Source organism: Xyrauchen texanus, chromosome 1, assembly GCF_025860055.1.
Source record: "Xyrauchen texanus isolate HMW12.3.18 chromosome 1, RBS_HiC_50CHRs, whole genome shotgun sequence".
Classification (NCBI taxonomy): domain Eukaryota; kingdom Metazoa; phylum Chordata; class Actinopteri; order Cypriniformes; family Catostomidae; genus Xyrauchen; species Xyrauchen texanus.
The window spans coordinates 32,029,573-32,043,321 of record NC_068276.1 but is presented as its reverse complement, the minus strand read 5'-3'; the positions used below and the strand labels follow the sequence as shown (position 1 = coordinate 32,043,321).

The 13,749-nt window shown below is 35.2% G+C and overlaps 1 protein-coding gene and 1 long non-coding RNA gene across 2 annotated transcripts; one reads left to right on the top strand and one right to left on the bottom strand.

The window, feature by feature from the left end:
* Positions 1-5,521: 5,521 nt before the first annotated feature.
* On the bottom strand, positions 5,522-7,685 carry LOC127633711 (chymotrypsin A-like). The gene is made up of 7 exons (XM_052113018.1): positions 7,538-7,685; positions 7,188-7,291; positions 7,018-7,097; positions 6,672-6,750; positions 6,352-6,532; positions 6,010-6,143; positions 5,522-5,745 (listed from the first exon to the last, which is right to left on the bottom strand). Exons 1-7 carry the CDS (start codon positions 7,587-7,589, stop codon positions 5,584-5,586), a joined length of 792 nt encoding a protein of 263 aa, XP_051968978.1. The 5' UTR covers positions 7,590-7,685; the 3' UTR covers positions 5,522-5,583.
* An 83-nt stretch (positions 7,686-7,768) lies between these two features.
* LOC127634001 (uncharacterized) lies at positions 7,769-12,715 on the top strand. Its single transcript, XR_007969307.1, has 3 exons — positions 7,769-9,042; positions 12,012-12,175; positions 12,555-12,715. It is a non-coding gene; the product is annotated as an uncharacterized LOC127634001 (long non-coding RNA).
* The last annotated feature ends 1,034 nt before the right edge of the window (positions 12,716-13,749 follow it).

The window sequence follows — 13,749 nt, the reverse complement described above, 5'->3', positions numbered from 1 at the left end:
AAATTTTAAAACAAGATCAATGAAATTGACAACACTGCATAAGATATTTAGGTAATGTATTTTAATGTATTTTTAACATGTGTATTTTGTCTTACTGTACTGGCAGAGTTTTTATAGTCAAACCAAGTGAAAAAAATCTACCAGTGCTGAAGAAGTAATCCAAAGTATTTAGAATAAGTTACTGACCTTGAGTAATCTAACGAAATACAGCATGTATTCTGTAATCTGTAGTGAAATAAATTTCAAAAGTGACCCTCCCAACCCTGATGGTATGTTTGCATAAATTTTGTTTTCTGTAGTATACTGTAAAAATAAGTACTTTGCACATGGACTAACCAATTCCTGAACCAGGAAGAATCTCTTTAAAAAAAAAATGTAATCAAATGTACAACTATATTGTGTGCAATTAAGTACTTCTGCAGTAATTTCACTCACATTCTTTAGTTAATACTGTGTCTATTCAGTATATATAGTGAGGTATTTCTCCTAAAGTTTTGTTGTTACCCAGTGCTTGCTTTTTGTATTCTCATAGTATTTTACAAAAATGTTGTACTAATGTAAAAATTGTTGAAATACATTTTCCTCTCCCAGCTTAATATGCAGACAACTATAAATAAACCATTTATAGGGTTAATACTCACACACAAAAAAAAAAATGCTGTAATTTTATGGCAAGATTCCTACAGCAATATACTGTGATTCTTAAATACAGTAGTTTGCTGTCATAAATGTTGTATTCTGGGAGATCAAGAGCAGGCTCACTGTGAAGTGACTAGTTTTACAGTAAATAGCTGTTGTTTGCAAGGCATTAGGGGGAAATGAATATACAAAATCATGCTATCAGCTTGGTGAAAGCTAGTGACATTTTGAAATGTATGTTTTAAAAACCCCCATGAAAATATTTTGTTTTTTGAAAAGGTTTGTGGCACATAGTTAGTGTTCATGATGTTTCTGACCAACTCCTCTGTTCATCTCACATCAGCCTTAACGTGTCTGTCTAATGAGTCAAATAAAAAAGTGAAGCAATGTACTGATGTACTGTACAAAATGTTGCCAGGATTGAACAGTTAACAAACATACTTTTACATAAAAATGTAAAAGCTGAACATTCAAATACAAGTAACTTAGACTGCAACAAAAACAACGTCACAATAAACCAGTAAATAGTAAATACATTTCTTCATGTCACAGTGCATGCTGAGAACTTATCTGTTAATTTCAACAACAGTAGATAGTATGTAATTTGACCGCTAGAGCCTGTGCTGCTGAATTACAGTTGTATAGTGTAGCTGTAAAAACAGTATTTAGCTGTTAATTTCAACAACAGTAAAACACTGTATTTTTACAGTATAATGCTGGCAACTACAGCTTTATGCTGTATTTGAAAAACAGTAGCAAACTGTAAATTTCAGCAACAGCTAGACAACTTAAATTTTACAGTAACTTGCTGGCAACCTTGCTGCCAGTTCCTTTCTGTTTTTTGACGGGAAAACATTTTAAAGTGCAGAAAAGTGTAAACACTGTGCCTCTGTGATCACATCAGTGCTTTGTTTGTTTGATCATCCCGACCAGCCCAACATAGCAGCATTAGCTCAACCAATGGTGGGAGTTTAGTGCGGGACTGTTTGTTAGTTCATCCAATGACAGACAAAGAGAGAATACAGTAAAGCTGTTTGAAAATTTTTGTTTGTGCCATTCAACCAAGAAAACATCTGTATGCTCTAACTGCGTACATTTTACAGTAGCTAATTTAAACAGACACCATTATCCAAGACAGTTAACTAAAGTGTATTTATCCCTGTTTTGGTATATTGTCTGCATGGGTGTGTTACAGTTACTTGCAGTTTGGGGACACATTTGTTCCCAGAAATAAACTGAATTTGACAAAACCTTTAAATACAGTTTTTTTTTTTTTTTTTTAGCTAAATGTTTTCTTTTAGCAGTAGGATCAAGGCTTGAGTTTGGGTGTACTATAGTTTTTAGAATAGTTGTTTATAAAAACAATAGGTCTTTTGTATGTCAGTCTTCATTTAGAAAGCTAAGTAAACGTGTGTTTGTGTGAGTTGTCTCTGTCCACTGATCAGGACTATGGCTGTGTCTCGTTTGAAAGGCTGCGTGCTAGGACTAGGGATGTATCGAGTTCGATACATTTTAGGCACCGACCGAATTGCCTCTAAATTATCGAGTATCAAAAAAATGTCTTGTCGTTCGGTACCAAATTTCGATACCTAAAGGGTTCATCTCGTCAACTTCAGTGATAAGCATGATGAAAGTTCCGGTGATTCGTTGTGTTTAGGCATCAAGGAATAACACTAGTTTACGCCGGTTACGCCCAGAGACGCGGCTCACACGTGAGGCTGTAGTGTATCCGTCCCAAACCTCATAGATGTAAAAGATGTGGAAAAGATCAAAAGTGTGGCTACATTTCACCAGGCTTGATGCCAACAGCACGCCATGCAATATTTGTGACAGTTAATTTGTGAATTATCTCCAGGATCTGTGACCTCATCTCGTCCAATGCAATCATTCTCTGACTCGTTCGTTTGTGCTTGCTTGGTGCAGGTTTTTTTCCGTTGCTGTCATTTTTTTTATTTTTAATATTGACAATTTGATCATTGGCAGGAACTTCAAGCTTCAAATACAAATCACATAGGCCTATGCCCTGTATTTCTGAGTGTGGTAAAATTAGTTTTATATTTGACATTTGTGACAATAATGATTGTTATAATCATTAAACTCTCCGTGCAAATCACATTTTCAAGCCAAACCAACCTGGACATTCATGAGTAGGTTTTCTTTGCCTAGCACAAAGCTATATATATATATATATATATATATATATATATATATATATATATATAAAGAGATTGTTTTTTTTTCATATCAATTTTATTAGCCCTATAAATAATTTAACCATTTGATATTATGACATCACAACTAATATGACATTTTCTTAAAAATATACCTTTCATGACACAAGGTGTAACGTTAGTAGGAGGAGGCAGACGAGGAATGCGGGTTTTATTTATAAAGGTGAAAACAAGACAGACAGGAACGAAGGAAACATCCACGATGGGAAAAATGAAACAAAAACATGAAAAAAATCAAAGGGTACATGAACAGGGTAAACTGGGCTGAACATCGACATCAAAAATCTACAAACAACGATCGACAGAGGAATGGAGGAACAGCAGGGTTTAAATACACAGACAAGATAATGACAAAATGACAATCAGGTGTGAACAATAACACAGGGCTGGCAGTGATGAGGGCCGGGAATCATGGGAAATGGAGTTTAAAACAGTTGACAAGTGAAACACGGGGCAGACAACAGGGGATCGTGACACAAGGCTTTATTTGTGGAATTTACATTCTACATGTTTTCAAATAAATATAGTAGGCTAATGTAAATGTTTGCAATTTTCTAATTCCGTTAAACTCAATGACCATTTGACCTAGAGACATGAAACCAACTGTAAAACACTCAGAATATTATTCTTTATACAGCATATTGTTTTTGTGAGTACATTTTCAGTGATTTTTATACAGATTCAAGTATCCCTATAAATCTATTAAACTCAATGACTATAGAATCATAATATAAATAAATTAAAATAATATAAAAAAATATGATAAAAAGTAGTTTTTATACAGATATTATAATTCTGCAGTCATCTCTCTGCGTCCTCCTGCCACAGAGCTTCCTTCAACATGCTCACCACACGAGTCCTCCTCCAAAACTAATGAATGCAGCGGCGCTATGTCTGGGACTCCGACAGGAAGGGTTATCGTTTTAACAAACGGAAACGGAATGTAACATGGTTGCTATGACAGCAAGCCACTCTTTAACAAGCAGGAGCACTTTGAGTGAGAAGGGAACAGAGTCCCTCTGGAAGGGAATGTATGAGGTACATTTTAGGAGAGTTATAATGATGTAAAGAGAAAGGAAAATATATTTTACAGGTGTACTACTTTTAATCTAATGCTTAATTATATATTAATATAATAATACATATTATATACTCTGCACCCGTCTTGTGAGGTACTTCAACTTGGGAATTAACATTACATGCGTTTGAACATATTTATAGGCAAATTGGCACTATTTTATTTCCGGTGAAGCAAAGAATTGTGGGTTGTGAATGCCCACGAAGGATACAGCTCATGCATCCTCCGAATTCCCATGAAAGAAGGTCACGTTCGAAGGCTGCATTCGCAGTGTCCTCCTCACTTTTCTGAAACTTGGCAGCCTCGATGACGTATGCGGCCGACAAATGCGACCTCTGGCTGAGTCTCATTCGGAAGGCTGCGTCCTCCAATGTGTCCCTCACCTCCTACCTCAAAGAACCTTATAAATCAAGGTGTCTGTGTTTCTCAGCTGAATTATGATTAATGTCATGGTGATGGCATCACATCCAAGTCTGAGACGCAGTGAAAGCTCTTTTGCTTTCTGATACAGGTATGGATCATTTTTTCAAACACATAAAACACTGAGTGTGTCTTTTAGTATTCTCTTTTTATGGAGTTTTTCTTTCTGTATTTTTCTTATTTTTTGTACTAATTTTTTTTTATAGATTTTAATGTATATGTAATAATGCACTTCTTTCATTTTTGTTTGTGTTTGTTACATCTGTGTTTTGCACTGTTAAAAAGTCCTACCTGTAGTACACCTGGAGCAACTTGAAATGAACTAATAGAAACCTTGGCTCCTATGATGAGGTAGTTAATTGCACATCCATTTAATGTCAAGTGACTAATAGAATATAAATAACTCAATATTTGAATAATTCAGGAACTAACCACACTGCATAGCTGCCGTACTCAAATGTTCAGTGTTTATTGTACAGACTACTTAGGATTGATAATCAAACTCTCATGCTATAGCCAAACATGTAATTACACATCATATCAGACAGCTTAACTGTGTGAAATGAAACAGCCATGAATGGTATATAATTATCTGACATTTGAATGGAACTACAGTCTATTCGACTGCACAGACACACACACACACACACACACTCTAAAAGGTTGACCAAATTCTACATGTGGTAACACTTTTCAATAAGGTTCTATTCGTTAACATAAATAAATGCATTAGGTATCATGAACTAACAACCAACTATATATTTTTTACAACATTTATTAATCTTTGTTAATGTTAGTTCATAAAAACACAATTGTTCATTGTTAGTTCCTAGTGCATTAACTTATGTTAACTAATTCAACTTTTATTTTCAAAATGTATTTGGATATGTTGAAATTAAAATTATGATTAATAAATACTTTAAAAGTATTTTCACCATTTGGAACCTTATTGTAACGTGAACATATGGAACATGCCATGTGTAAGTTCATATAAGACACGTGTGGGACTAAAACTGCCAAGAGACAAATTTCATATAACATTTCTGGTCAGTATATGTAATGAATGATACTGTATATTTGTATAGTAAACGTATTATTTCTATAATACATCTTATTTAATAGCTTAATATATCCAGGAAAAGGGAAACTAAAGTGATTTCATACATCTTTATTGATGATAAAAATTACGAAACTTTAAGACAGTAGAAATTGCGGTTAGTTTGCAGCAACGGTTTGGTCAATCCAGCCACGGAGCTTGGTGACACGGGAGTACACGCCAGGGCTGGAAGTGGAGCAGGTGCTGCTTCCCCATGAAACTATGCCAACCAGAGTCCAGACTCCATTCTTCTCACAGACCAGAGGACCGCCAGAATCACCCTGAAACACACATAGGACAGTTTGATGTCAAAATGTTAGACATCTGTCACTCTTCTCTATATTGTAATAAGTAGCTAAACGTGATAGGCCATGTGTGATTGAAAGGTCAAATTAATTATAAAGAATTACACTAACACCAAAATGTAATCATACAGTCTTCTTTAAATGACTAAGCACTGGTGAAAAATAAATAATTAATGCAATAATGTGAATGGCTGGACAAGCTGACTAGAGGCCAGTAGTTCATTATTTGGGACAGCTCACCATGCAAGATGAGGCACCAGCGGCACCAGCACAGATCATCAGATCAGTGATGTTGTTTCCCCAATAACGTTTGCAGTCATCGTTGGTCAGAAGAGGCAGAGCAGCCTGCTGGAGCAGGGCGGGGGTATCAGGGGCTGAAACGCAATGAGAGATTGGAAGGTGTAAAAGCTGTTAACGGATTCACGTCACAGAAGCGAGTGAAGTAATGAATTACTTGTAAAATGCATATTTAAACAAATGTAATTTTAGTCATCAAAACTAAAAAAAAAAATTGTTTTTGTTAAAATTAAACGGATACAATTTTGAACTGAAATCTTGGTATACTGGTATCTTGAAACATACCGTTGTACCTGGTGAGGCCCCATCCTGAGGTCACACAAGTCATGCCTCCAGGGAAGTTGTCACTGGTTTCAGGGAGGCACACAGGAGACACATGTGTGTTGAGCTGAGCAGGAGAGGCCAGCTTGATCAGGGTAATGTCATTGTTGATGGTGAAGCTGTTGTAGTTGGGGTGCTTAAAGACCTTTGGGAAGAAGCATTCACATATTAAAAACTGTTTTCATCTGAAGAGGCACTAACAAACGTTTCTGTTAAAGACTGCCTCCCCTAAATGGTTCAGGTGAGATACACAATATAATGACAGATATTAACGGTCTCCACACCTTGCCAACAGTCATGGTCTGAATCGCCTCAGCGTTGGAAGAACGATCGTGCTCTCCCAGGATGACGCGGTGAGAGGTCCTTTTTAGAAAACAAATCCATATTAACTTTGGGAGTAGGTCTTTGGGACTATTTACTTTGGGAATATTTACAGTATATTCCAGTGTATCATAAGAGTATGCTGTATGTGATTATAACTTGTTTAACTTTTAGAGCAACACAGAATTTATTTTAAAGTCATTACTGAATGGACAAGCTGTACTCTGCCAAAACATATTCAACTATATCTTTATTAGCAAAACATTCTGCTGTTATATAATAGGTTTATTTATCTTTAATATGTCTTACCTCACATCGCAGTGGGCAGCAGTCACAACCCAGTTCTCACTGATCAGTGAACCACCACAGAAGTGGAAGCCAGTGAAGTCCTGCAATAAATGTAATGTAATAAATGCACAAACAATTTGAGTTTACTAAAAGCAAGATTATTTACCCCATGTAAAGATTCAAATTTTTACCTGCAGAGACACCTGCCAGGGCCAGGAGTGAGGACGTGCCTCCTCACCATTCACAATCCTGGAGTAGCCAGTGATAACAGGGGAGATGGCAGGAACGCCACAGCCTGGAAGATAAAAAGGTGTATCAAAGTGACTTAATTCACATGCATGTTGGCTTCTGTCTCTACAATATGAACATTAAGTTTTGACTCTTGCAACTGATCTGACCTTTATATTAATGGTTGATGTGAATATTTGTATTAGATCAACATTGCAAAAGTATCAAAATTCCACAAAACAATTCACAAAACTTCAGGCAAGACTTTAAGGTTTACATAAAGAGTCTCATTAAATGTACAATGGGATCATACCGTAGGCTGCACCAACAAAGGCAAAGCAGGCGAGGATCCAGAGTGAGGCCATTGCTGATACTTGGTGATGTCTGGTAAACTATGGGGGTTTATATACCCAAGAACTGCTCACTGACTGGCTGTCTTATCTCGGCACTGTGGGATATTTTGCACCCTGCAAGACAGTTTCTTTTTTTTTCTTTTCTTTTTCTTTTTTACCTCTACACTGTAAAAAATTATTTTTTACAGTATATTCCTGGCTACTAGTTGCAGGACTTTCACAGTATATTACAGAAGAATTTATTACAATTAATAGACAACTGTATACTGTGATTTAACAGTGAACAGTTCCAGGAAATTACTTTATGTAGCAATGCTGCATTGTGGAATCACAATGATCATCTGTATTTTTTATTTACATTTTTTTTTTATCAAAAGTGTTGGTTAACTGTCACCATCGCAGAGTTAAATATGCTAAGAGTTGATATCTGTCTGTGCTTGGTTGACATATTTTTTGTAAAGTTCATGAGAGATAAAACCAATCATATCATAGACTAGTATTGCAAACATCCCTCCTTCATATTATGTTTAAAATGGCAGTACGATATTTCTTTACTTTCAATTATAATTTACAGTGGTAGCCAACACAGCATAAGTAAATCAATAAACTGAACTAAATTTCTCCAAACAGCACAGTGCAACATATTCTGATTGTAAACACTATTGCACCAATTGGAAGAAATTAATCAGAAATAAATAAGCCAAAGTTCCCATCCAAAGGGAACACTAAACACCATAATGGTGACTTCAAATAATCCCACAATGCAGTATGATATTATGATTTCTTTTTTCACATTTGTTTTGTTATGACAGAAAATTACCTAGCCTGCATTTATTTTAAAGTACAAATCTAAATACAGTATTTTATAGTAAGAAATGACTGTTAAACTTTTTACAGTGTACCAAAGATGATGCTCCATCTTCACCAGTCTTCTGGATTCTTTAGATTAGCTGTACATTTTTCATCAGTGAATACCTAAAGACTGAATGCCTTTTATACTTTCAGATTCATAATGATTCAAAATTCTCTACAGACTCTTGAAAATTGTATTCTTCTCTTACATTTTCCTTAGAAAAACTGTACTTGAATGTCTGATAATCTTATGTAAATGAAAATAGTTGATACTGGCTGTGTGTTGGAAATGAACATGACTTATTTCACCTGTCACCAAGCAGCTGGTATTGTTTCTTGTAATAATCTCTGCTAATTCGACTGCACACAAATATATGCTGTAAGTTTATTTCAAAACATTAATAATGTTCCCTTGTCAAACAAGCTTATTGACTGAGCTCTCTATAAATTTTCATTACATATTAAAAAAAAAAAATACATTATGCTGACCTCAATGACCTTGACTTGACTGATTATTTTTCCATTCAAACTGATAAAGCTGTTTTCCCATTCTCAAGGCCTCTATGTCCACATCTGCACCAGTTCCCAGGGCACGTACAGTAAATCTCCTCAGGTAACATATTGCCTATATAAATATTAATAACTGGACCGGATGCTGTAAATGTAAATTATCACAGTGTGCACCAACATTTCTACAGCCATTTTACTCTATGTACCAAGATTAAATATTCTTTATGCTGATATGGCTCTGTCATTTTCTCTTTTTTATTACTTAGAGGTCAGCCTCTCAAAATCATTAATTAATTTTTTTGTTTATTTATTTAGTTATATTTTTTTCAGAGAGCAACTGACTCTTTAATTATTTATTTAGCAGGTGCTTTTGTCGAATGTACAAATGGGAAATGCAGCAGCATATTTTATTTTTAAACAATGCAAAATTTAAAAAACATTCTGAAAGAATATTGAAACAGAGATGGTGAAAAAATAGTAAGAGAAAAGTTCATTTTTTTATGTTTTAAGAGTCATTGTATTAACAGTTGTGAGTCTCATGGTTAATTGTCACATTGCTAATTTAATGATAATGAAAATGTCAGCTCCAAATATGGCAGGCACATTCATCAATTTTTTTTATTTTTTTAAGATGCATACTGAAGTATTGGAATCATAATGAGGCATTTTATTTCCACCAAACTTTCAAGAACATTATTTCAACAATTTAACACACGACAATGAATATCTGCAATTACAATACCTCAAGTTAAAACTTTTGTATCTATTCCATTTTAAGTGGTTGGAGTGGATACAGTGTAATTTGTTGTTATTCAGGAATATTTGTTCATATGTGCAGTTATCTAAAACAATGACAGTATTTTCACAAGTTCTAACCTTTTGTGTCCTGTTTTGCTTGAACATACACTCACCTAAAGGATTATTAGGAACACCTGTTCAATTTATCATTAATGCAATTATCTAATCAACCAATCACATGGCAGTTGCTTCAATGCATTTAGGGGTGTGGTCCTGGTCAAGACAATCTCCTGAACTCCAAACTGAATGTCAGAATGGGAAAGAAAGGTGATTTAAGCAATTTTGAGCGTGGCATGGTTGTTGGTGCCAGACGGGCCGGTCTGAGTATTTCACAATCTGCTCAGTTACTGGGATTTTCACACAAAACCATTTCTAGGGTTTACAAAGAATGGTGTGAAAAGGGAATAACATCCAGTATGCGGCAGTCCTGTGGGCAAAAATGCCTTGTTGATGCTAGAGGTCAGAGGAGAATGGGCCGACTGATTCAAGCTGATAGAAGAGCAACTTTGCCTGAAATAACCACTCGTTACAACCGAGGTATGCAGCAAAGCATTTGTGAAGCCACAACACGCACAACCTTGAGGGGGATGGGCTACAACAGCAGAAGACCCCACCGGGTACCACTCATCTCCACTACAAATAGGAAAAAGAGGCTACAATTTGCAAGAGCTCACCAAAATTGGACAGTTGAAGGCTGGAAAAATGTTGCCTGGTCTGATGAGTCTCGATTTCTGTTGAGACATTCAGATGGTAGAGTCAGAATTTGGCGTAAACAGAATGAGAACATGGATCCATCATGCCTTGTTACCACTGTGCAGGCTGGTGGTGGTGGTGTAATGGTGTGGGGGATGATTTCTTGGCACACTTTAGGCCCCTTAGTGCCAATTGGGCATCGTTTAAATGCCACGGCCTACCTGAGCATTGTTTCTGACCATGTCCATCCCTTTATGGCCACCATGTACCCATCCTCTGATGGCTACTTCCAGCAGGATAATGCACCATGTCACAAAGCTCGAATCATTTCAAATTGGTTTCTTGAACATGACAATGAGTTCACTGTACTAAAATGGCCCCCACAGTCACCAGATCTCAACCCAACAGAGCATCTTTGGGATGTGGTGGAACGGGAGCTTCGTGCCCTGGATGTGCATCCCACAAATCTCCATCAACTGCAAGATACTATCCTATCGATATGGGCCAACATTTCAAAAGAATGCTTTCAGCACCTTGTTGAATCAATGCCATGTAGAATTAAGGCAGTTCTGAAGGCGAAAGGGGGTCAAACACAGTATTAGTATGTGTTCCTAATAATCCTTTAGGTGAGTGTACATGTACAGTAGATGTAGGCCCTGACAGAATCTGAGAACACAAAATTGCAAAACCTGTCATTTAAAAAAGTTCTACACATCTTCCACCCCTTTTCAAATTTTAAGCTAATTTGAAAATGTTCTCAACTACCAAAAAGTATGGCCTAAAGTAGCTACTCTCAGCTCCATTTAGCATGTTTAAATCCCTTCAACATAATTCTTCAGATTTTCGCCTCAAAATCAATGCAGAAAAAGTACCCATATTCTGTCTGGGACTGATATCTTTTAGTCTAATTGCAGTAATTTCTTATCTTTATTTACAGTCTGTTTAAAAGTGTTCATGTGTAAGGAGGATACTTAAAAAAATATGATTTTGTTCTTGGTATAAAAAAAAAACAATCTGTAATTTTTTTAAAATAATTTTTTCTTTGTTTTCTTAGGCAATCCATTTTCTGGGTTATGTTTACAAAGTGTGGTATTAAAAAGCCAGTGCCAAGTACATAAGCTCCAGACCTGCTAGGCTAATTAACATTGTATTGAACATTTTATATCTCAATTGTCTTTGGACAATTATCTAAGTGCAGTTTACAAAGTAAACCCATTACTTCTCAGACTTCTTGGTTTTTAATTATTAACTGCAACAGGTGAGCTGTACACTCTTAGAAAGAAAAGGTTATTTAGGGTCCCCCCTCCTATCAGGCGTAACGGCACATATAAGCCGCGCGCTTACAGAAATTTCAAATTTAAACGAGAAAAAAGAGAGAAATACATACATTTCTTGATTACTTTTAAATTATTTTTTATTTATTTCAGTTAAAGGAAGAAACTTTGACAAAACTGTTTCGCCCACGCCTGCGATATTCCGCTAATAATTTTACACTTGAATCACTAAAATCTCTTTTCTGGTTTGACTAGTAGGTAATCCTGATGATATGTTATGATAATATTTACTTTTCTTTGCACCTAGAAAACATGGGAAGAACGAAACAAGTTTCCAGGAGCACATCAGAGCCAAACATTGAATTAAGCCGACTACACTGATAAAGAGATGTGTTGATCTCTATTCAAGAGACTGTCAAATGTACAATGTCAAAGAGAGGAAGTGATGGGGATGTTCCAGTGTCTCAACTTGTGAGTATTTTGTGTTGGTAGATTTATTGTAATTTACAAAAATATGATAATTATGGATTTTTTGTTTGTTTAAGATGCCACATTCAGTTCATATGGGGTTTTAGCCAAGGCCTTCACCTAAAAGCACATCTGAATTCTTGCCAAAAACATTATCAGAGCCATGACAAAAGAAAGTCACATGGGGTATTTGACCTTAAAACAATGATATAAACAATGTCATAAAATATATATATTTTGTCAAATTTTTTACATTTAATACAAGCTTTAATACGAGAGATATATATTTCTTTCTGTTTTCATTATTATTATTATTATTATTATTATTATTATTATACTTTGAATACTGACAGTACATCTAATAAATGTATTTTACTTTCAGGGATCAGCACATACATCCTCAACCTGATCTTTCATATGGTTTCAAGACCACTCAGTGCAGAGAGTTGGCATCACACTGATGACATGGAGATGGCTGAAGTGAAGTTTCGTTTAATTTGTTGAATCCAAAAGACCTCACTGCATTTCATAACAATATGCTGTAGAAAGACCCCCCCAGTGGCAAAAAAATTATTCTGTATTCTGTAACTAAATAAAAACAAATTACCTATGAAAATCACATAGGTCAATCCGCATTCCTTATCTGCCTCCTCACAGAAGACTGACCAAAAATGGGATCTAGCAGCAGTCAAAATTCTGCTTCTGAAGCAAGGGGACCGTCCAGTTGAAGATCACATCCATGAGTTTTTAGAGCTAGCGAAAATCGTGCACTATCCAGACTGCTCTCTGGTGGTTTTCATCTGGTCTGAATAGTGCACTGAAGGAACTGATTCCTCTGGCTGATCCTCACTGGATGTTTGTACAGTATAAAAACAATTATGTCTATGGAAAGTCCCCATAAAACATGGAAACCCAACGTTTGTGTGTCAATTTGATTTCCTCCATTTCTTTTGCGAGAACAGGGAATGAGCAGTTTAAGCAAACAGCATAAGATTTCATTGGTAACACTTTACAAAAAGGTTCCATTTGTTAACATAATTTTAATATGAACTAACAATGTGCAATACCTTTCAAGCATTTATAAATCTGTATGTTAATTAAAACATATACAAATTTTTAAAATCAAAAGTTGTATTTGTTATCATTAGTTAAATAATTAACTAACATGAACTTCAGTAGCAATACATTTTTTTATTAACTAACATTAAGATTAATAAATGCTGTAAAATAATATATTTAAACTAATGCATGAACTAATGTTAGCGAATAGAACCTTAAGGTAAAGTTTTACCTTTTAATTATTACATTCCTAATAAATGTTATTGTTGTTATAAAACATTTTCATACCATACATACTTAAAGAAGTGTGGTGTAACCATTAAGCACAAGTTCATTAGTCAAATTAATCGAATATACATTCTGATTACTTGGACTTGCAAAGTTTTATACCTTCTTTTAAAACATGTCCATCTTTTTGTCTACATATTGTGCATTACAACATGTGCAGTACACATCAAAACAAAATAAAGGTGTTTTAATTTTCTTTGCTTCAAATATCAAACTTTATTTATGAACTC